The 24,829-nt window shown below is 33.8% G+C and overlaps 1 protein-coding gene across 1 annotated transcript; it reads left to right on the top strand.

The window, feature by feature from the left end:
• Positions 1-1,404: 1,404 nt before the first annotated feature.
• EPYC (epiphycan) lies at positions 1,405-24,207 on the top strand (the record flags this gene model as incomplete). Its single annotated transcript, XM_084506549.1, has 7 exons — positions 1,405-1,474; positions 3,576-3,756; positions 15,240-15,393; positions 19,123-19,281; positions 20,762-20,964; positions 22,508-22,603; positions 24,037-24,207. Exons 2-7 carry the CDS (start codon positions 3,589-3,591, stop codon positions 24,205-24,207), a joined length of 951 nt encoding a protein of 316 aa, XP_084362675.1. The 5' UTR covers positions 1,405-1,474; positions 3,576-3,588.
• Positions 24,208-24,829: the final 622 nt, after the last annotated feature.

The raw sequence follows: 24,829 nt of genomic DNA, 5'->3' as shown, positions 1-24,829 counted from the left end.
TATAGTATATATCTATATGCTAATGTTATATGTATATCTATATATACATATATAGATATATGTTAATATATCTATATATGTATATAGATATATACATATCTATATATGTGTTATAGGATAATGTTATAATGTATATCTATATGCTAATGCTAGTATATATCTAGGATATTGATAACATTAGAAGGTACATTTAAAAGAAGACATGGAAGAATGATGAAAAACTTCAGATGAGTATGTTGTACAAATTAACAGTAATACAAAAGTAAGCACAGTATCAAGCAGTAAGCGATATATAAAACACAAGCAATATAGAAAAGAGGTAGATAACTTAACTTCTGCTAAGATTGTAAAGCCTACCCTGGTGTAATAAAGTGCATGCTACTACAATACATACTTATTATTTACAGTATATTATAGCTGTTTGTACCAATTAAGGAAGTGTTATTTTCCCTTCAAAATAAAAAACATACTGGAAAGTGTAGATCATGTAAGTATTGCCTCAGAAGTACTTAGAAAAGGAAGAAAAAAAAAGTAAAAAAAAAAAAAAAAGTACCTCTAAATACATATTACCAACAGCATATGGAAATACATTAAACTATCATATTCAAAAAATGCCATAAAAATATATATATTTCATATTTGATTCAGTTTGTTCAAATCTTAATTTTGGAAGTTGGAAAATGTATATTTTTAGATGATCAGGACACCCGGAAGATTGTTTCTGGAATGCAATTAAGAGTGTTATTTTTAATATTTTAAGTAACAGTGTGTTTTTCTAGCTAACAAAAGGCTAAAGGTCAGCCTTGATGAAACTACCATAAATTCATGAAAGTTAAATTGGGAATTGTCTCAAAGTCTCAAAGTTCTGTATTGATTTTCTTACCAATTGGTTACATTCCTTTATACTGCCAGTTTTATCCTGTGCTTATTGTTTACATCTGCATACTGAGACTGCAATAAAGAAACTAACCGTAAATAACAGTTCTTCTTTGTCTAAGCATTTTATTGCAAACTTTTTAATGTATTAAAACATCCCATCTATTCTGAGCGTTGATCATACATTGCACATATGTTCTTCATCCTTCCTGTTATTACAGAATCTATAATGGATGAAAATGGATGAATTAAAAACAAACAAACAAACAAAAACATTTCTTCTTTTTAGTCAGGTTTTTGAAGATACTGGTAGGAGCAGTGAGAAATTTTAGTGGAAGAGGTAAAAATCTGTGATGTGAAACAAATGTTATTTGCATACAATAGATCTTTGTTTGATCTCACTAAAATTCAGTTCGGCAGAATTAAATAGAAAGGTGTTTAAAGCCTGAGAAACTATCTGGGCTGAGGTCCCCAGTTGAGGGTAGAAGCTGTACCACCTCCCACAACCCCAGAATGCCACTGTCATTGGTCAGGGTCTAATACCTCTGGCTCTGCATTCTGCGTAACTCCATGTCATTTGAGAGATTGGAAGGAAAAGGTAAGTTTTGGTACTTCTTTCTTAGAACAGTTAATTGGATTTTTAAGTTTGGAAATAATTTTATAGTATTTGTTTGAATTTATCATGTAAAATACAGATTCAAATGCTGCAGACTGAGGAGACTATTTGTTTTTCCCTGGATATGTTCCTTCCTGTGAGGATGGAACACAATCTTCATCAAAATATTTGATCTTACAGCTACTGCAGATGCCAATATCATTACAGCATGTTCCAATATATTACACATAAGGGAAGTAGAGAGAGACACTAAAATTGCTCAAGTTAATGCAGATACTACAGGTGTACATACATAGCAATATTTTTTACAGAGATTAATATTAAGTTTGCTGATTTTGTCTATATTTATAAAATTATATACTTATAAAGCCATGTGCCCTTTAAAATCTTTTATTCCAAGGAAATGTAAAATGTAAACAATTTTGAATAATGGATAATTTTATATTCAGGGTTTGTTCAGAGAAAAATTACACTGAATACGTTATTGTTATATTTTGGAATTAATATCATTTATATGATATTTATATGATCGTTTGAGTTAAATGACATGTAAAAAGGAAACAAGACTAAAAACATTCCTGTCAAAAATAGGCAGAAGAAAATATAGATAAATGTATGTGTATATATATATGTATATATATATCAGCATGTTTCAGAGATTGGATGTATTTTATTTTATTTTATTGTAAGGAAACAGAAAACCTTTAATAATCTTGGAAGCTAATACTGAAAGGTGCAATTCAGCTAAGTCTGCTCAAAGACAAGCCAATGTGATTCAAACTACTCCCAGCAGCAACTGAAAAGTCTTTTTGAATAAAGCAAACGAGGGAAAAATGAACGTCTTGTGTTGCTGACCATCCCCAGAGGAATTTCATATCCTCATGCCTAAACCAGATTCATAAAGACCTCTTTTCACAAAGCTAAAATTCAGGCTCTTGCTCAGCACACATTTCAAAAAAATGTCTCACGCATTTCTTAATCTCTTTTAAGTTTTAAAATGAAATATTTATGTATGTGTATAATGGCATCACAACAGGACTACAGTTTATGAGACATGCACTGCTTATTTTCATTGTCTGCACTTTTGGTGAAATTAGGATAAATCAAGGTGTAAGTAAAGAATGTTGAATAGACCCTTGTGTCAGGCAGCTTATATTATATACATCACTTATATGGAAAAGAGTGCATGAACAATAATATGTGTGATTAGTGTGATTTTTTTATTTTATTTTTTTGCTATTTTACTAAACTACGGAGCATCTTAATGGGTGACAATTCATTTTTGTAGTTCTGGCCTCCAAGGAGAACAGGTGACTGTACTATGCTGCCATTACTCACTACTTTAAAAATTATGTTGATTCAATGAAAGAAGGAAGGCTACTCTCAATTATAGGGATGGCAAGAAAAGTGACTACTTTTGATTTTCTTTCCCAAACCTTTGCAGAGGTCATGTTCCAAATATGTCACATCTTCTCAACACATAAAGTGATACTCTGGCAGAACAGCTATTGGGTGAAAACATACTTTGATTATGCTCATCCAGAGGCAGCAAGGAAAGAGGTACTGATGTCTTCTAACATTTTGGTAGAGGAGAAAGACAAAATTATACTGGACATTTCAAAGGATGGTTTATTGTGATAGAGAGAAGAAAATATGTCTAGCTAAACTTTGGCTAGGTTCTCAAAAGGTCTTTTCTCATCATGCATATGAAATAGTTGAAGAGGAAAGGGGAAAGTGGAAAAAGATCAATATACCTTTTACCTTTTCATATCCTTTCTCACTGAGGCCAGTTTATTTTTATACTGTTCTGATATAGCAAAATTCTATAGGTCCTTCCTCAGTTTTCTAAATGGTAGTATGACAAAATTCATCTGCAGAAATTCTCTTATCCAGGGACTCTTCATGAAACAAACAAGAATAATCATTTGAGTTATCATGAATAAATATGAACATCAAAATCATTGTTGAATGCATACATGCATACAAAATCATGTTGCAAGCATTGCAATTGTAAGAATAAATTTTCATAGATTCCTTGCAATTACCACTTTACCCACGTTTTGTCCATTTTCTTCTCATTCAGGAAAGAAAGCAGAATGAAAACCTTCATAAATATTTTTATGGGATTTTTTATCTTTGAGACTGTTGGAGCTGTGCCTATCACTGACACTGTAATTTATGATTCTGAGTTCTATGATGTGTCACTTGGAGAGCTGCCTCACCCATTTGTCTATGTTGAAAATGAGCAGTCTGACCAATCAGAGGTAATCATATATATATATATATTTTTCTATTCTTCCAAAGTGCATAAATGCAGTGGCTACTGATGACTTTTGTTGTCCTTAAAAACATTTATCAGACAAACCTACTCATGAAGTTACTATTGCCATTTGTTAATCAACAGTTAACAAATAACACACTTTAGCAGTACTTTACATACTTTTATAACATACTTTTAACAGTACAAATAACACACTTTAGCCCATTCATAGTTTCTCCAGCCTACAAATGTGAACAAATTATTTTCTGGTTTGTGTGTGTGGTAACCTTTAAGAGAGCAGTAAAAGCTTCCCTCTGATCTCCTTGCTTTGCCACAAATTGTGTTAGAGACTGTCCCTGTGATTTATTTGTCTGGATGAAGGACTGAGGCAGCTGACTTACGACATCCAGGAATTCCCATGAAATGCTGTTTCCTGAGGCTATTTCTCATAATAATAAATATGTTAAATGCATATTTATTTCAGTCTATAAACACCAGTGATTTCTATTTCTATTAGGAAAGTGGGCAAAAGAAAGTAGGAAAGGAAAAGGGAAGGAACTTGAATTGAAAAACAAGAATAGAAGAGAGATTACTGAAGAAAAACTATTGAAATTTTGTTGTACTCTAAGACAGTGGAGCCTCTAAAAGGAAATGACTCAATTTATTGAGTTTAATGCTCTTTTCCCCTCCCAGATTCTTGTATTTCTCTACATTACTAAAAAGCTCAATAAATGCCAATCTCACTCTGCTTCTTAAACATGCGTAAAACGTCCGAGAAAATGATTTATGCACTGTGTGGTTCTGGACTGAGTGGGAAGAGGATGTTCATAATAGAGTGAAAAATATTTCATTTTAATAATAAAAATAAGGGGGAGGGGGGGGTGTTTGTTTTGTTTTTGTTTTTACAAATAGTATTTTTGTAGTCACTCACGTAACAGTACATAAATTGTGAAAATGTGCTCCTCTGAGTGATTCATCAAGGTGAGTGTTTCATCAATGTGAGCTCAACATTGTGCAGTAGCCTTGAAATCAAAGTATTAAGAGGGCATTTAAGAGTGAACATGTCCCAAAAGAACTGGAAAAATAAAAATCATCTCAAAGGCTGCATTAAGATCAGAACTTCACTCTTCAGGGGAAATATATTTTCTAATCTTAGAAAGACTATGAAGAACTCCAGACCAGAGGAATGATTGTGCCTTTGGTCTGCTTCCCAGTGACATGCAGAATCAAACACATTAATACATCTGGGCTTTCCTCACTGAAACTGTCACCTTTTGTCAATGTATGCTTGTGCTTTAATTTTTTTAGAGACAGTGATTAAGTAAGAGTTCCCAGGCTTTTCTTTCTATTTGAAAATGAACCCTGTCCTATGGATTTTTCAGTAATATATTGAATATTAGGTGTTATTATCCTGTGCTCTCTCTGTGAGATTCTGACACTGAGGGAAGGTATGGCCCAAGTTTCTTGAGGGACAGTATGGCCTAAGTTACTTAGAGAAGGATAGAGATAAGGCAAGTTTTCTGTGGTTCTCTTCCAGTTGAAAGGAAATTCAAGATGATCAATATTACACCCAAAAAGATACATCAGGTCTTATCTAAGGTTGCTTTATTTAGGAAAATACAGAAATGGAACAAGATTAATAAATAAATAAATATTTAATTTATCTTGTAAATTTCTTTTCCTGAGGAGGATTTTCTCCCATTGCTGAGCTTTTTAGCCAGCCTTCTTAAAATTCTTCAAATGAAGGTCATCCATCATAGCAGTAGGAAGGAATGTTACTTTCCAGATGAATGGACCTCCCTGTGAGAGCTTTTTTTTTTTTTTTTCCCAGATCTTTAGCCAAAATCTTTCTTTGCTTACATTCCTTTTAGTATGTACCACCCAAAAGAAGCCTAAGCATTCATAATTTCCCAAAACCCAAAGGAGAATTCAGAGTGGTCAGTGTTGTAGAGATCATGCAGCTTTTATTAATTTTCATGCCAGTGTTTAAAGTGATATTTCAGACACTCTAAACAGTATTGCTCTCACTTATTTTAAACACAATATATTTGATTTCTCGATCATTGTTACAACTTTCCTCCCTATGATCCTGTTACTATAAAGATACAAAAGTCTGGTCCCTATGTGTAGCTCTATGTAAAAAAATCAGTATTTATGCAAGGTCAGAGTTAATTTTTGTTATGCATAGTTTAAATGATGAGCAATACCACAGAGACCCAGAAAAATAGCAAGCCTTCATTTGCTCCAACTGCTCTGTAGTAACTCTTTAGCATCTGATTTGCATTTTGTTTTAGAGATCTCTGAATCAAGTCTTTAGCTTGCCAAAATAACGGAGAAAGGCTGAAATAACATTTTCTGTCATTGCTAACTGAATTTTAAGATTTTAAATTGAAGACATGCAAACATAAATCATTCTGTATAACAGATTTTTAGACTCACAGAACTGCAAACTTTTCCTAACGCATTTTTAAACTCATAACAGAATTGCAAACTTACCAAGCTCATGTCCAACTGGTATGTTTCATAGGAGACATACCAGTGTTTGGACTTCAAATGAGTTCTATGAGCTTCTGTTTATTTCAGAGAAGTGAGACGCCTATGTATCTCAAAGAATTGAACTAAAGTGATGTCATTTACGTCCTTTCCAGAATATTATCCAGTGGGTCCTGTAATCCAACACAAGATGTTCAACCAGCAAAATGAAAGAGGTAGTTAGGAAAGGATTCCTCTCACTCATTCTGTGTGGTTAAAATTATGTGTTGCAACCCAACACCACCCTTCAAGATACAGACGAATCATTTTTTTCAGGATATCTATCTTGGTCATCTAACTTTAGATGAACCCTAGGTACCTGTCTCAGGTTGAGCTCTGAAAATTTAAATTAATAAAGTTAGGTGAGAGTGATTTTGGGTTCATGACTTCTTTTATATTTCTGACACACTGAAAGTTTTTTTCTTATGAAATATATATGCCAAAACTAAAGTCTATGTGTATGTATATACACACAGACTTCATTGGCTTGTGAACAGGTATCTGAGCATACTTTATTGAGATAATGGTTGTTTGCATTTTTCCACATGAAATCTGCCTGTGTCTCTTTTGCTCATAAATTTTGCATCAGCTTTAGGGTTTGGAAAAGTTATACTTAACAATGTAAATCAGAGGTTCTCTAGCACTGCTTGTCAACATCAGCATGTCTATTTCTTTCAGTCTTATCATTATATACAATATATATACAGGGAACACAATTTTTAGTGCAAAGAGTTTGCAAAGGGAAAGTGCTTGCAGATGGGAATTAGTTAGAAGACTTGTATTGAATCCTGAATCAAAGTTATGCATTGACATCATTATCATGTATTAGATACATCAAATTTAGGCTACGAAATCTGTGGTTTCCAAGTTTCTAGCTTAGTGAGATATGGAAGTCCTAGCCAACACTTTGCAGCCAAAGAGCATTTGCTACCAAGAAAACCTTAGAAACACATCACTTGGAAAGAAAATTTTTATAAAGACTTTAAGGAGAAAAGCATCAACCATATCAACCACAGATAATGAAAAAAAAAAAAAAAAAAAAAAAAAAAAGAGTATAATAAGTAAATAAATAGATCTATATAAATAAATAGATCTATTACCAAGGTCCTGAAGGAGAAAGGGACTGCAAAGGCACATCATCACTGTAAGGTTATGTACAAGCGTTATGTTGGATTTATCTTCTGAAATTGACAGTTACAACTGCATAAATATGAGTTTCTGTTTTGCCCCTTTCCTTCATAGTATTTTTTTAAAATTATTATCAATGAATATTTATATCATGATTGGATCCAGGTATCTGATTAAATAAGAGACTTAAGAGTATCCACTTTTATAAAGTATATGCTATATCTTTGAGGAACACATCATATAGTCTTTTTAAATAATTATGAATTTGTAAAATTAAGGTATAATAAGCTAATAGCAAAGCTTGTAAGGGAATTAAATTTGAAGCTTTATCCAAATATAGGAAATTGTCTACTTTCTGAAAAGTTTTGAATACAGCTCTTACTTTTACTCAGCTGTTTATAACTGATTACATGCATGTCTATGGAGATATTTCCACAACAGATAAAATTTTCTGTGGATTAATTATTATGAAATACCTAAGTATTTTGCCATATAGCAAAAGCAAAGAGCAAAAATAACACAAGACAAGAAGGAAGGATTTGAAATATTATAATAATTCCTAAGTTCTACCACAACAGCCCACAAAGAGCTAGTCTCACCTGGTTAGCTACATGAAAAGATATAAATATCTGGTATACTAGCTAAAATATCAAGTACTTAACATTTTAATAACGGACATGCTATTAGTTATCACTACCATGGCTAAACTGAGAAACTGCATCCTTTCTCTTGTCTCAGACTGGGTGAGATTCTCAAAGTAGTTGTCCTGGTCTGAAGACACCTAATTTGGCCAACTTGGAGTCATTACTTAAACATAACTATCACCACATTTGAAATTTCTGTGTGAGAGGTGTCAGCTGAAAGATCACAGTGATATTATACCTTTTACAATAGATGTTTGCTACCTTGATATCTTTGATCACTTAAACATTTTCCCCCAGACATCCAGCCTCATGGCTTCTGGCTTTCTCTACAGCTTGAACCAGCCTCCAGTTTCTGCTTTTCATATTCCGGTCCCAAATTAATTTTTATTAATAAAAGGGGAAATAGTAGCTGTGGGTAAAACAGTGGCAGCAATTGATGCTGGATATAGAGCTCAGACTACAAGTTCAAGCAGAAGTAGGAAATATATATTTTTAAAAAATGTGCAGAAAAGAAAAAAAAAAAAAAAGGAAAAAAGGAAAGAAAAAAAAAAGTTCTCTATTCTCTTTTTGACATTGGTGTCCCTTATTTTTAGAGTTATGTAGCAATAACTATTGCTATCATGTAGAATGTCCCTCTGAATGGCAGGGAATGCATAACTGCTGTGCCTTTCTCCTCAGCACTTTACATATTCTTTACATATTCTTTACAGCATATTCTTGTTCTAAACATGTCACTAAATGATCGTTAGCTGATTTTGCATACAACAGGACATTCTTATATAGATGCACTTGAACAATTAGAAACTTTTATAGATTTGAAGATGCAGCAGCTTGTGAGCATTGCATCTGTATCACTGTGGGTGGGCTACATGCAAGTACCAGTTTGAAGATATTCAGATGAAATGTCTTAGCATTGTAAGCTGTAGGAATGAGAGGAAGCACAAATCTGACACCAGACTTTGGCTCTGATATCTGCTAAAAAGTATGACTGTCTCTATAAGGTCTCCTGTGCAGCCAAAGGAAGATGGACAGGCACTTCAGGAAGTTGGTCCATGATATATGTGGGCTGAACCACACTTTGGTTGTGATTCTCCTTTCACTGTTTACACAGGGAGTTTAAGGAGACAGCTAAATCAGCTAAACCAGATGTTTTAATTCTACTTCTGAAGTGGAGAGAATACAATCCTTGTTAATAAAAGCAATCACAGTGCATTTAGGAAAAGCCAGGCCGGTGAATTGAACAAAAGCATGCTCAGCTCCAGCAGTGCCTGATCTTCCTGAAATGCATGAGGCAATGTGCTTGAGATGCTGAACCCTCTCCATGACAGGCAGCTCTGGAAGTCAGGCTGAGGTAGCTTCTCACCACAGGTCCAAGAGTTGACAACATTCCTAGTAGAAACTTCGACTGTCTGAGAGACCTCCTACTTTATTTGTATGTGTTTTGGGTCAGCAGGATCTCCTATGGAAGACTTCATTAAGCAGCTGGGACTAGTTTTCAGATCTTTTGTGCCTTTTAATAGTGCAATGAGTCCTGTTCTGATTTCTAAAACTGGCATTACATTTCCCTGCATTTTTATTTGTCTTGCAAAATTTCAGCACTGTTCCAAAGAATAATGTCTGCTGCAGGTTAGCTTAGGAATCTCATAGCTTTCAAACCAGAAAGGTAAAATAAAATCTAATTTCAAACAGTGTTGGAAAGAAAGTTTGACAATTCATACTAATGGAAATCCAGATTACTTCCATTTATAAATTTCTGCCTTCTCAGACAACAGAGTTGGTAAGTAAAATCCCTGTACTAATGCTGTGCAGCATGAATATTTTACTCACTTAAAATCAGACATAGCATAGCTACACTTGCTACTGATACAAGAAGTTTTAGGATACTCTGTGGTTAAAATGATAATAAGGTTACTTTTCCTTCTAAGATTAATTAAAAGAGCCTGAGAGACTACCTACATTTTCCAGGACAAAAGCCATAGGTATAAATTTCTATATAACTGGGTTACAAGTGCAGAGCTCTATAACTTAGTTATTGACTTTTCTGAACAAAGTATGAATAGAAATGCATGTGTGTATGTGCATATGTGCATGTAAACCTCACTAGACAACAAAAATACTTTTTTTTTTTTTTTTTTTTTTTAAATAAAAGGGAAAAAAGAAAAGGTTAAGGGTTTAAAAGAATGGCCTGCATTGATAATGAAAGATATTGTACCAGACTATACCAGTTCCAGAACCCTGTTACAAGCAGCAAAACTGAGAATGTGTTTTTTATAGCGAGACTGAAGGTCCTGCACTCTGATAACACTGCAGTACAGACAACCTCCCAGTGAAGACCAGCAGTAGGCAGGAAATAACGTCTTAGAATATAACATACTATTCTTTTCCATGTTAGCCATCACGAAAACACATTAAAAATGAGGAAAACAGGCAGTCTGCAGCAACCTGGCATAAGATTCTTTGGTGGTCTCACATCCAAGATGATAAGGTAAAAGACTGCCCCATAACAGTTGACTCTTAAAGGAGTCACAAAGGTTAGTTTTCAATGCTGGTCAAGAAGAACATTGGCATGATGAGGAATCAATAGCTTGTGTCCCTTGTTTTCTGTGTGGAACAAAGTGACCCTGGCCAGACCACTCAGCATAACCATATAACCATGCAAGTGATTAAAATCTGAGGGAATGAATGTGAGCAAGTAAAATCCATTTACTTAGAAATTTTGTAAACAAATGTCCCCTTCCCTGGATCTCACACAGATTTCTGTTACAATAATTTCCCCAACCTAACTGTTATCTCTGAAGTTCTGTAAGAGAAAATGATAATTTATCTGAGCTGCAGAATTTGCAACCTAAATAGTTATCACAGCAAAATCTCACAGATTTATCTTTAATATAGAACAACATAAGAAAAGAAGGCCTTAAATGGAAAATTCATAAAGAAACAATTATGAGCTATTTTTGGAAAGAAAAACAAACCAATAACCTCTTCCATAATTAAGGCATTTTCTTGTAAGCATTTGGTAGTTTCAGTGGGGGAACTAGTTCCTTTTGGTGGACCAATGTGTGGTACAACAGTCCCTTCAAGGCTATAATGTCCTTTTTAAGCTAGGAACTTCAATTTGTGCTTTTAAGCATATTTTCTGCAGTTAAAACTAAAGCACTGAAACAGGACAAACTTCAGATTCTCCAGTGGGTTTAAGCTTATTACATGCAATACATCAACTTTGATCTTAAAAAAAATTATCAAAATCTTTCATAGGCATAAAACGATAGACAAAACTTCAGAAGTAAAATGTGGTAACTGATGGCTTACAGCCTTGCTGTCTGCCTCATTAAATCTCTATAATCTTCTTTATTTTGGTACATTGTGGATTTGGATTATATGGATCCACAGTTCTCATATAGCTTACTCATCTACATTTCCACTCTGTTCCAAACCTTCTGACTAATACTACACAGACTATTACCCCTGCCCTGAAATGTTATCATATAATTCAGCCTTCTAAGCCTTTTCTAATCTTTAAAGCTTTACATTTTTTCTCACCTCGTCCTTACACAAAGGCGTACCTACAGAACCTATCCCAAAATAAGTATCTGTGGTTGGTGGCTGTAGCTCCTCTTCAAAGTTTTTTTCTCTGCAGACTGTGAAAGGAAGCTAGCTCAGACAAGATATCTATCTCATGGATGACTGGTTACATGAGTTAACTTTTACCAATTGTATTTTATTACTCATTGGTATTTTCAGATCCTTTTTTGCTTTTGATTTTTCATAATTTCCTGATCTGAAAGTGCCTATAAGTTGGCCATCTACTTTAAGCAGTTTCATTTGCAAATGTAGCCACATTCAATAAATATAGGAGGAAAAGGTGATATCTTAGTAAAGATATAACTTTGATATCTTAGTAAAGATATAACTTTGCTGATAGCATACTTTGTACCTAATATTCTGTACTGGTATTCACTAAATCCACTAAATCTCTTGATGGATTCCAAAGGCAGGGTAGGATAAAAATGTACCACATAGTTAGATGGCTAAAAGCAGGTGAAGTGATTGTTTTCAGTTTTCTTGTGGCATGTGTTATATCTATCTTAGAAGGATAATTATGATTTGAAGGCTTTCACATACTGACAAAGAGAAACATCCTTTAATTCTCTAGAATATTCTTCCTGTTTTGTGATTCTTCAGAAGATATATTATTTAGAGTAGCAAAGGAAAGACAAAACAAAACAAAACAAAATAAAACAACAACAACAACAGCAAAAAAGGAGAATAATTCCATTAAATGCTCTATAAATGTTTCTCTTTCTAATTTTTTTCATAAAGTGTATGCTGCCAAAAACAAACAAACATCTGGAAGACAAAGGACCATTCTGTACAATATATAGTTGATGAAACATCTTTGTCTTGTTACAATCTTGCGTGATTTATCAAATATGTAAAAGATAGAAAACTGCATGAATCAGATGACCAATAATAGGAAACAGACTTTTAGCTCTAGGTTACTGGTTCAAGTTCAACCTATATAGACCAAGAAAATATTGCTCATGTGCTTGGATTGGTTAACACATATATACTAGCAAACTCCTGTTCTGTTACCAGTGTAAAAATGGCAACGTCATTAAATTCCCTGTAATAGTTGGTATTTTTATGACAGTCACAACAAATGCAGGAGACTGAATAGATGTAATTTTTAACTGCTCAGAATAGTACATCTAGAAGTGTGGTGAGACTTTCATCTGTGCATCTCCAAAATGAGATAATGTCCTATAAGGAAAGAGTGTGAGAGAACAATCCAGAAACAGAATTACTAGAAGTTAATATCTCTGCCTATCCAACAGCTACAGTGACTAACCTACTAAGCAGCAAAACTCAGAGAAAGCATAAAGTAAATTACAAATTCTAAGCTAGTATGTTCCATAAAGTAAACCCTCACATATTTAGAGAAGTGTCAGTCAGTGTAGATGACCCAAATCCCATGACAAGTGAAAGGAACATTTTCTTACATCTATAGGCTATTTGTGAATTCTTTTTTGAAAAGCTTGCTGTCCAGAATGGTGTTTTCAGCTGAACAGCCACAAAAGACATATACAAAGCTGTTTAGTAGGTCTGAAAATGTATGGATTGTGTTCAGGGCAGAGTCTTAACCGACTTCCCTAGAACTGGTGAAGAAGTAGAGAGCATATGCAAGCACTTTAGTGCAGTATGAGCCTGGGTCAATAAAAGTCTGGAATGTATCTCTCCCTCTAGGCTTTCTCCATTCAGAGACCATCTGCCCCATTTCCTTTGTTCCCGAAGTCTTCTTTTGATTTGTCCCCAAGTCCATTCCTGGTTAAGCTGTCTTACTGTCAGTGATACAGATTGGAACATTCTGTCTGTGCAAAGCAACAAGGTACAACCTACTCTTATTTACACTGACAGGTCATAGTTCAGTTGAAGTTCATCTTGCTCACTTGATGACGATGCATTTTACAAAATTATGATCCTAATATCCATATTAGGGCATACTTATACGTAAATTTGGCTTATTGGAATATAAGTAAAGAATTTACAGAGACACTAATGTTTTTTCAGTCCAAATCTAACTGATACAGGTATAATATAGCAAAAGCTTTGTTCATGCTTGTAACCCAGACCTAGTGTCTCATGTGTGTTAGTTCCTTTAGCTTGTACAGCCTAATTTAAAAAATCCTAAGGAGCTGCCCAGTTTGGAAGCAATCTACATCTGTCTTTACAACTAGAATTTATGAGCACTAGTGTGAGCGATTTAACAACCAGTTCCCCACTGGACAGCAAAGCCAGCAGTAAGCAGGGGCTGGTCTAGAAAACTGAGAGGTTTGGTCAGGTGAAAAACTTAGATTTCAATAGCTTTATGGCACTATTGTCCTAGAAAGCTGCAGTGAAGAAAAATCTTTTATAAAAATTAATGTTATGCTTCAATGCTTTTGTACATCAGAGAAAGATGTTGTGATAAAAATCCTATAACTGCAGCAGAGGGGTGCAACACTCACAGGAGTGGATGCATTAACTAACTTTTAAACAACACCTCAGATGTTCAAAGCACTATAAGGACATTAATTAATTGTCCTAGATTTTAAAATTCTCAATGGAAAGCCTGGAGAAATCAAGATATAGCAGTACAGTAATGTGCAAAGGTTGCACAACTGTGCTGCATTTTCAGTGGCCGGATCCTAACAGGAAACTGCTCTGCTTCTTTGCAAATGTAGTCCCCTCTGCAACAAGCCTGCCAAGTCTGCAATGCTCTTTTTATTAGTTGATATAACACAAGAAAATTGCTACATTTTTATCCTGAAGTCATCATAAAGCAAAATCAACAGAACGTGGCTTCAAAATTAGAATTAACACAATAAACATAACTAATTACACTAATAGAATGAACGATTTGAAACAAAAAATTGTTTCTTGTCCCATGAGGGGATCTGCCAAATTTATAGACTTTTTCCAAATCAAGATTTTATCCAACATTTTTACATATATGCTTAATTCTTCCTCCTACCGAATGCATCAACAGATGAATGAAGATAACCACAGACTTCAGTTATTCAGATTGAGAAAAGACAGAATACTGACAAAGTACTAACAACATACTAGCAACTACTGTGGGCACTTTGTGAATTCTTGGATAATATTTTAAAAGTATGTTAGTGGTTTTTTTTTGTTTGTTTGTTTGTTTTTGTTTGTTTGTTTGCTTGTTTGTTGTGCAAATCCCATACAACTACATTGCATTTGGATTTATGCTGGTACAATTTACAATTTTATGGCCAAAGGTCTTTTTTTTTTTTTTTTTTTTTTTTTATGCTGTACAGCAAATTTCCATTTGTCATCACACAGGACATATCCAGTTTTATTTATAAATGATTTGTTCAAATAAAAGTGGGAAAAAATGTTAGTACATGTTCTTATTTATGAACTATATGCAGTTTGCATTCATGTGTGTATACAACAAAACGTTTAACAATTGAGATAAAAATCATGACAAAAATCATAAGCATGTTAGAGTTTCATGTACTGTTTACACAACACCAGAATTCACTGTAGCTGACGGATAAAATGCAGCTTGAGTACTAAACTTCAGAATTTATGTGACCTCTAGTGGCAGTTTATGAATAACTGGAAGACAGCTGTCAGTGAACATAAACAGTAACATTTCTTTCTTAATTTTTCCCAGGCAGAGATTGGTACAGCATTACCTTCTATAAATCAGGAGAGTTATTCTTCTGCACCATTGACAGAAGAACCTGAAGAAGAAGCATCAATGCCAAAATTAATTGATGTGTCTTCAGCACAAGGGTCTGGGGTTCTTGGGCCCCAAATTCAAGACGGTTAGTCAGAAAGAGAAACAAACATTGCATGCACAGCTTTGCTTTTGAGTGTGCCCACTTCACCTGCTTATGGATGTCTACCTCTCTTATTGAAAGGGAGATAAATAATTTCTGTACCTCTGTTACTAAACAGAGGTATATTATGGCCTATCTTGAAGTCAGATATATGCCTAGTCAAAATGTTACCACCCTATTTCACTATTAAAATGGCTGTGCATCAATTAAGATTTTTTTTTTAAATATATTTTTCATAAAAAAAAAAAAAAAAAAGTGAATTGGCAAACGTTACCAGTATTTATTTATTGACAAATTTCAACATAATTACCAACTATGTTCATTTTATGATGACTTGTTACACATTTTTGATAAATCGAAGAATCATAGAATATCTTCTGTTGGAAGGGACCCACAAGGATCATTGAATCCAACTCTTGGCTCCATGCAGAACCACATAAAAATCAGACCACATCTCTGAGAGCATTGTCACTTCTTGAATTCTGGCAGGCTCAGTGCTGTGATCACTTCCCTGGGGATCCTGTCCCAGTGCCCAACCACCCTCTAGGTGCAGAACCTTTCCCCAACACCCAGCCTGACCCTCCCCTGTCCCAGTTCCATGTCATTCCCTTGGGTCTTGTTGCTGTCCCCACAGAGCAGAGCTCAGCGCCTGCCCCTTCGCTCCCCTCATGAGGGAGCTGCAGGCTGCCATGAGGCCTACCCTCAGTGTCCTCCTCTATAGGTTAATGAACCAAGTGACTTCAGCCACTCCTCATAGGTCTTGACTCTTCAACATTTTTGAAGCCCTCCTTTGGACACTCCCTAATAGTTTTATACATTTCTTACATTACAATAGTTTTATGCATTTCTTACATTGTGGCACCCAAAACTGCACACAGCACTCGAGGTGAAGCCACATCAACACAAAGCAGAGCAGGATAATCACCTCCCTCAACTGGCTAGCAATGTCACGATTGATATACCCCAGGATATGGTTGTCCCTTTTGGCTTCCAGGATACACTGTTGACTCGTATTCAACTTGCTGTCAACCAAAACTCCCAGATCCCTTTCCACGGGGCTGTTCTCTGTCCCCCAGTCTGTACATACAGCCAGGGTTGCTCTGTCCCAGGTGCAGAATCTGGCACTTGTTCTTGTTAAACTTCATATTGTTGCTGATTGCCTAGCTCTCTAATTTCTCAACATCTCCCTGCAAGGCTTCTCTACTCTCCAGGGAGTCAACAGCTACTCAAAATTTAGTGGCATATGTTTTTATACAAAATATAATTAAAAAGTTAAAGAATTTTTGACCATGAAAACTATAAACTTAAGAGAACAGTTTAGAAATTTCCAGTGAAGCTAATTTTCTGATCTGAGTAGGTCTAGACAAAGAAGAGTTTTACACATCTCACTGAGGAATTTAAATTATAAAACAATCTGTCTCTCTCCCACACCTGCATTGTGATGCTAATAATTGGGATTTGTTAGCAGCTACTCTAAACTCGTAGTTGATGAGTACTAGAGTTATTCACTCCTGTGATTAGTCTGTATTGCATGGTGATCAACACAAAAACAATACAGATAACACATAATTCCTAAACACTTTTACTATGCTTAAAGTATAACTTTGTACCATAGAAGATAACTGAAAATAAAATGGAGTTCATGCTTCCAAAATAATTGTGTGTTCAATGAGGAAATATGAATCATTCCTAAGTCTGTTTTTTATACGTATTTCTAGTGAGCACTGACCAGACAAACAAAATTATACTGATGTCAAAACAAATAAAAATGGAAATGAGAATTTCCCAGGAGGGTACTGAAAAACCCACACAATTTCCTTCAAATTTCAAAACTGTAGGATGTTACACAACATTTCAAGTAAATATTGCATATTATGAGTCAACCTTTTTGAGCACTGAATGCAAACCAACTAATGCATCAACCGAAGCTATGCATGGGAGGCTAGAGGCTGTAACATATCAAATCAGATTATTTTGTGTTTTTACTTTTTTTAGCAACCTATTTTCCTACCAGATGTTGCTGCTGTTCTTGGCTTCATACTGGATAGAAGACTACAGTGCTCAGGAACAGCAAGACAATTTAATTTTTCTTTTTGGCATAATTTTGAATCCTCCCCATATCCATGTCCTTTTTCAGCTTATGTCATCCAGTGACAAGTATTACCCCTTTAGGATAAGAAAGGGGACACAAGAAGGAATTTTCTTCCTGTACTCTGTTATGATTTGAAAAAAAAAAAATAAAATAAAATTCAGCCGTACTAAACTTTATATTTATCATTGTTGGAATGGTTCAAGGTGTGAGAATTTATTTTCTCCCTGTGTGAGGTTTATTCCTGTAGCCAATTTACATTGTCCTGTGGAGGCAGTAAGGGAAAGTACATAAAGAGTCTCATCTTTCCAGAAATGTTTTCCCTGGATGCCCAAGTAAAGATTCTCAAACAAAAGAGTATTCTGGTCTTAAATTCTTTAATCTTGCCTGAAAAGACACCACATATATAGCCTGCCTTTCAGCTAGTTACTGCTTATTGTTGTTAAATGACACATATTATTAAGGCAAATCTTCTATGTAGCCACAACTGAGCTGGAGAAAAAAAACTCTTCTGAAACAAAAACATTTTCATACTCATTAATTATGCTACTATTTTTTAACTAATCAGAACAAACATCCATCTGCTACAAGGAGGGGAAAAACTTTAAACAGGAGTATTTCTATGGCAGTAAAAGATGAGAAACAGATACACTAATTTACACCATAAAAAAAATAAATATATATTAAAAATGCAACACTTATTTCAACTAGCAACTTTTTCTACTCATAATGGCTTTCAGACAATCCAGTCTGTTAAAATTCTCACTAAATATGAACAGTATTATCAGGAAAAACTTCTGACTACACTGCCTTCATACATGTCTATGATTAAGATGAAATGGCCTGCTTTTTTAATTTTTATGAACTTCTGGTGATAACAAAATGTTTCGTTAACACAGTCTTCAAGCTACCTTAACTCAGACTGATAGAAAGATATTTCTTCCTGATGTTAATTTTCTGAATCAGAAAACATAAATAAAAAGCATGAAGAAGAAACTGAAGTTTTTCTCCATAATTCTGTAGGAAAATATTAATTTCCATACAAATTACTTATAAGTACTATTTACAGAACCAATTTCAGTCAATACCTGTTATTTCTCCACCTAGATGGAAGTCAATTCTTGCCGTATTATGGGGAAATTGAACTTTGGCTGGCTGCTGTGACCTAATATTCTATTATTATACTCTGAGAAACACAGCATCAGAAGAAGAAAGCTAAGACTTAAAACACCTTCTAATAGGCAATTAATAATAATAATAATAATAATAATAATAATAATAATAATAATAATAATAATAATAAAAGTGATTACTTTTAAGAGAGAATTTAAACACTTTGTTGCATTTATATGTTGTGGTGATCAGGACAGAATAAGAATTTATCATCAATAAAATCCTTTAAGTACTTAGGTGAACATTTCATGGGCAGCCTGCTCTGTGGAACCTGCTTTGGCAAGGGGGTTGGACCTGATGATCTTTTGAGGTCCCTTCCAACCCCTACAGTTCTGTGATTCTGTGATTCTGTGATTCTGTGATTCTGTGATTCTGTGATTCATTGCATTAATTTACATATCATTTTGTACATTTTCTTGTAACAAACTGTATTCTTCTAAATTCTTTCATAGGCCTTCCCACATGCCTTTTGTGTACATGTTTAGGGACAACAGTCTATTGTGATGATCACGAGCTTGATGCTGTTCCACCATTGCCTAAGAAAACAATGTATTTCTACTCACGCTACAATCGAATCAAGAAGATCAACAAAAATGACTTTGCTAACTTAAGTATGGATAACAGTAATGTTCCAATTAGCCTTAATTTCTATAATTTTTTGCTCATACAGATCTAAACCATAATGATTCATTTTACACTATGTTTGATGCTACTAAGACTACACACATAAATGAACATTTGGAAAAGTGCTTTGCTTTGCCTAGAGATCAGTATTTCAAATACAGGTTCTCTGTCAAAATTCTGAATTAGTAGAAATAATAAAGTTCATCAATGTTTTTGCTATTAGTTGTTAACTTCAGATGGGCAGAAAAAACAACCCTTATGGAATATTTGCACTATATCAGAAAGTACTTTTTTTTTTTTTCTAAATAAGATAGATATATGTACTCCCAGATAGATGTACATTCAAATATTATCAAAGTATCTGTGTGAAAGGGATTTTATTTTTAAATAAATATATATTCATATGTTCCCTCCATCAATATCTAGAAAATTCTTCAGTAAATGAAACTTGCTAATAGAAAATCTTTTGTGGCCTAAACTATCCAAAATTAGTGATATTTTATTTTCATGTTTCTTTTTTTGAGATATCTTAAAGATACCTGATTTATTTTTATTTATTTTTCAGAAAATATTAAGAATATCCTGACTTAATATAGTCAGGACCTGCTATACCCTCACCAGTCTGAATATCAAAATATTTTGTCTATTTTGTGTTTCTGACCTAACTTATATAATGTGTTTATATAACGAGAAGGGACACAATTACCATATATAAATAAAACATGGGGAATAAACACTAAGAGAGAAAAGTAATTTAAGTCAAAATATACAGCTGGAAAAAGAACAAAATAGAGAAAAAAAAATAATAATTAAAAATGATGAAAAATGTTCTGGATGAAAATCACAATTAAGCCATAGATTAATGGTCTTAAAACTAATGTATATTAATGCACTGATATATATATATATATATATATATATGTTTTTCTGTTTTACCAAAAGTAAACTTAATTTTCTTGTATTTTTTCCATTGGAAAAAGTTTAAAGTTTGAGTGTATTTCAGAAAACAGTCAATGTGTACAACTTCTTACTTTACATTCTGGTAGGAAAATATTGAAACTAGAAAGCATGCAGAACTATATGTTCATTTCTCTTTAAATGTTTGTGTTTTTTTTTTTTTTTTTTTTTTTTTTTTTTTTTCCAAAGGATAACCATTTAAAAGTTTTCAAGAACACACATATATTTTAAAATTATTGATTTCAAAATCCTTCACTGAAAGACACTGTGTACAATGACACAGACAATTTTAAACAAGACGAGGGAGACGTTGATCCCCTTCCTTCAGAGAACCATTTGAATGTGTATCATTGCAATATATAAAGAGAAAAGGTTATCACATTGTCAGTCAGGAATTAGTCTGATTCAAGACTCTTCACTTGTAATTTAAATAACCTGTTTGCCTTTTCTTTTTCGAAACTTTCAAGCAATACATTTTGAAATTATTGTTGCATCGTCTTTCTCTACCAGACAATTTAAAGAGGATTGATTTGACTGCAAACTTTATATCAGAGATCCATGAAGATGCCTTCCGGAGACTTCCCCAACTTGAGGAACTGGTGCTCCGTGACAATAGGATAAGGCAACTTCCTGAGTTACCAGCTACCCTGACATTCATTGACATTAGTAACAACAGGCTTGGCCGCAATGGAATACGTAATGAGGCATTTAAAGTAAGTCTAGGTTTTATGGGAAAATCTTTTCTTCCTTTCTCCAAACTAAAATAGGATGTATTCCAAAAAGCATCCCAAGTGTTCCTTTTACAGTGGTAAATCTGTTAAGATTATAGGCATCATGACCTTGCTGGTTGTCAGGCAAGCAATAAAGATAGAACAAGGTGAATGAGCCTTATCAACTGGACATGAAAACCTTATTTCTTATTGTTTTACAAAGATCCACACAAGATGTGACAGCATGCTATGTTGTTATCTATCAACCATCTACCCACATTACTAATACTTAGGGAGAACAGACTGGAATGTTGTTTTATCTCCTCTTGCAAGCAGGCAAGAGGGAACGGCAAAGCTATGGATGCCACTGCTCCAAACTTACCTATCTACTTATCTATCTTGTATCTACATGTTAACTTATTAGAGTATTTATTACTTTCATGTACATACTTTCTTCACACCTTGAAAAGAAGGGAAATTGGAACCTTGGAATGATCATCTTTTGACAAGAATTTTGGTGGGCTGATGTAGTGCCCCTACTTGCATGTGAAATCTGAAGTTTTTAGTCTGTGTTGGAAATACCAAATATAATACAGACTAGCTTCACATGCCAAAAATCTACTTGTGGAATATTCATTTGTCTCTAAGAAGCTAGTTTTAACCAGACATCTCAATGCCTCCTTTGGAGGACAGCTTCTAAATGTAGCAACCAAGAGCACTTACAGAATTAAATATTTTCTCCTAGTCCAACATAAGGAAAGTATTGGGAATAGGAATGATGAGCAAATATTAGTCCCTGGAATTGAGACTGTGGCCTAGCAGATTTTCTTCTCACTCTGCATGTGGAGTCCTAGCATTTATCTTTCACATTTACCAAGCACCTTTACCCTGATATCTTAAAGAACTGTGTCAAAAGGAATTAAACTCCAATACTGAACTTAAAGAAGTAATTAGGTACTGTAACTCATGTGCAAAATGGGGCAAAATGAGAGCATTCTATTGAGCTTTATTGGCTACCAAGACAAGTTTATAACTTACTATTATAGTTACCAGATAAAGCTGCTTCTTCCACTAAGCTGTGTGAAGAAAAAAAAAAATCAAGTGGAATGAGAATTTTATTTTTAGCTTAAGCATTTTTTACACATTTATATTTTTCTTTAACACCAATAAGCTTCTGCAAAATTGAATAAGCTTATCACAAAAGCAAGAAAACAGAATAGGAAGCCTTTCTGCATAATGACTGGGAGAAGTGGTATTTTGACGCTAGAACAACATCACTGAAATGAAGTCTCTAATTAAAGACATTTCAAAGACATTTTTCCTTTATTTTATCCAAACAGCTTATCTTTAACAATAATAGCTCTCAGCCTGTACAAAAGGAAGTCTTTGACTGTCTTCAAATTTATCTCTTTTCATCCATATCACGCTGAAACAAAAGGAGTTCATATCTAATGGTGCTAATTGTGGTGATAGACTTAAAAATTACATGCTAATGATTTTCAGAAGTGTCTAACATTTTCCTCTGCCTTTATTCTTCATCTTCCAGGATCTGCATGAACTGCAGCATCTTTACATCACTGACAATAGTTTGGATCATATTCCATTGCCACTTCCTGAAAGTCTCCAAGCACTTCATCTTCAGGTAGGCTACAAAAGTCAAATGTAGTGGTTCCATGCATCATGTTAGCAAGTAAAACTGGAGTTTTAAGTATTATTATTATTATTATTATTATTATTATTTGTTTGTTTGGTTGGTTTTTATTCTATTTACCCAAAAGTATATGTACTTGAACTAAAAAAACTTTTGAAAACATAAAAATAATAACTTTATCAAAGTTTGGTTTAAGGAGTCAAGAGAAAAATTGGTCTAAACTAGTAAAAGAGACAGAAATCCCTCAGACTGCTCTTGGAAATCTTTTTTTGTAAGAATGGAATGCTTTTTATTCCTAAAGGAAGTTACATACTGGTTGTATCTACACATGGTATATTTCATTCTCTTAATAAAGGTCATTCACAGATTATATCATTATTTCAGTCCTTCATTTTCCAAACTCTTTCATTTGACTATGTTGGAATATCTCATTCACCATCCTTCTGTATTTTTAATTTTTGTATTTGATATTATTTGTACCTTTGTTTCTGCCTTCTTCCTTTTAACACTTTCATCTCTGCTTCTTTCTCTTTATTTCCTCTTGTACCAATGACCAATTTTGTTTATCAGATATATTTATTTTTATTCTAGAAAGCTTTGGATACATGTCCTGCTTTACCATAAGTAATTTGACTTCTATCTTTCAATAAGTAGATCTGAAGAAATATTCTGCCTGTTAGCTGACTCTTGTTTTCACCTTCACATGCCAGTAAATTAAATATTCTGAGCTATCTGTTATCTGAGTTATCTGTCCAAAGCTAGTGAGCTGCATTCTTTTCACACCAGTTTCTGACTAGAAAAGTAATATAGAAAGGAAGAATTTTCAGCTTGTCCTCATTTTAAAGGTGACTTTTTTTAGTCACAATTTCCAGAAAATCTTGGATTCTAGCAATTTGTTGTTGAAAATGGTTCACTTAAAGAGATGATGTTCAGTGAAGAAAAGGTATATAAGACGAACTCGCAACAAAGGAATAAAACCTAAAGGATTCATTTTTCCCTGTATGTGGGTTAAGCTAATGTGAGAGGGCCTGAGGGAAAGTAAGTTGTCACAGATCAAACTCCAGATTTGTGCCTTTACAAGCAGAGGCACATCAAGATGGTAATTATGGTTCTGTGATTTTTGAACTGTCCTGTGCTGTTTCCAAGTTGCATTAATAAGGTGGTTCATTATGATTCTTGAAATTAAAATGCTCTATTCTACCATTAAAAAACTGTCTTTGCTACACGATTTGAGTTATGAGTTTTGAAACTTTGCACTGGCCAAGGGATTTTACCATCTCTTGTGACATTTCTCGGCTGCCGACACAATTCTGGATTCAAATCTCTCTCTGGGCACTGCAAATACATCTATAACTTTTTATTCAAAGATTAAAAGTGTATTTTCAAGCAACTATTCTGATAGATATTTGGCTTTTCTTTTTTAGAACAACAACATTCAAGAGATGCATGAAGATACTTTCTGCAAAATGAAAGATTTTACTTATGTACGTAGGGCTCTTGAAGACATCAGACTAGATGGTAATCCCATTAACCTGAGCAAAACACCTTATGCATATATGTGCCTACCCCGTTTGCCTGTTGGTAACCTCATCTAAACTGTGACAGAAAGTAATACTTACATATGTTACAAGACTTTTTAAGACAAGTGATTAACTCACTGCTACACTAAGCAAGATAATTTTTTTACTTTTTTTTTTTTTTTTTTCCAAACCTCATTAATTTTGGAAATATTTCTAATAATAATGAAATTGATTAATAAGGTACAAAGGATAATATGGAATGTTAAAAGACAAATCTATTATCTACTTAACTGCAATTTGTATAGTAATATCAAGAAAAGTATTTTAGTAAAAAGTGTGCTGAAAACAATAAATGATCAATGTAAATGCAACATTTTATGCTAAGTTTTAAAGTTAAATAATTTTATATGTTAAACCTGTAACATAGAAAACAAAGAATTAAAAAGAAAATATACGTACACAATTGAATATTTATCCCCATTTCATTTAAAGCAATATTTATTCCCATGGAGACACCCATATTTTTCTCCTTTATTACACCGTACATTCTAGAAAGCTTTGAATAAATGTCCTGCAATAGAGACACCCATATTTTTCTGCTTTCTTACCTGAAACATCCCTTCATTTTGAAAGAGTAAAAACAGTATTCCAAAAGGCATATTTTCTTTAGAAAACATCTTTCTTTTCATTAGTAATG

This window comes from Aythya ferina, assembly GCF_964211825.1.
Source record: "Aythya ferina genome assembly, chromosome: 1".
Taxonomy (NCBI): Eukaryota; Metazoa; Chordata; class Aves; order Anseriformes; family Anatidae; genus Aythya; species Aythya ferina.
Note: the sequence above shows the minus strand (reverse complement) of the source record. Positions and strands in the feature narration are given on the sequence as shown.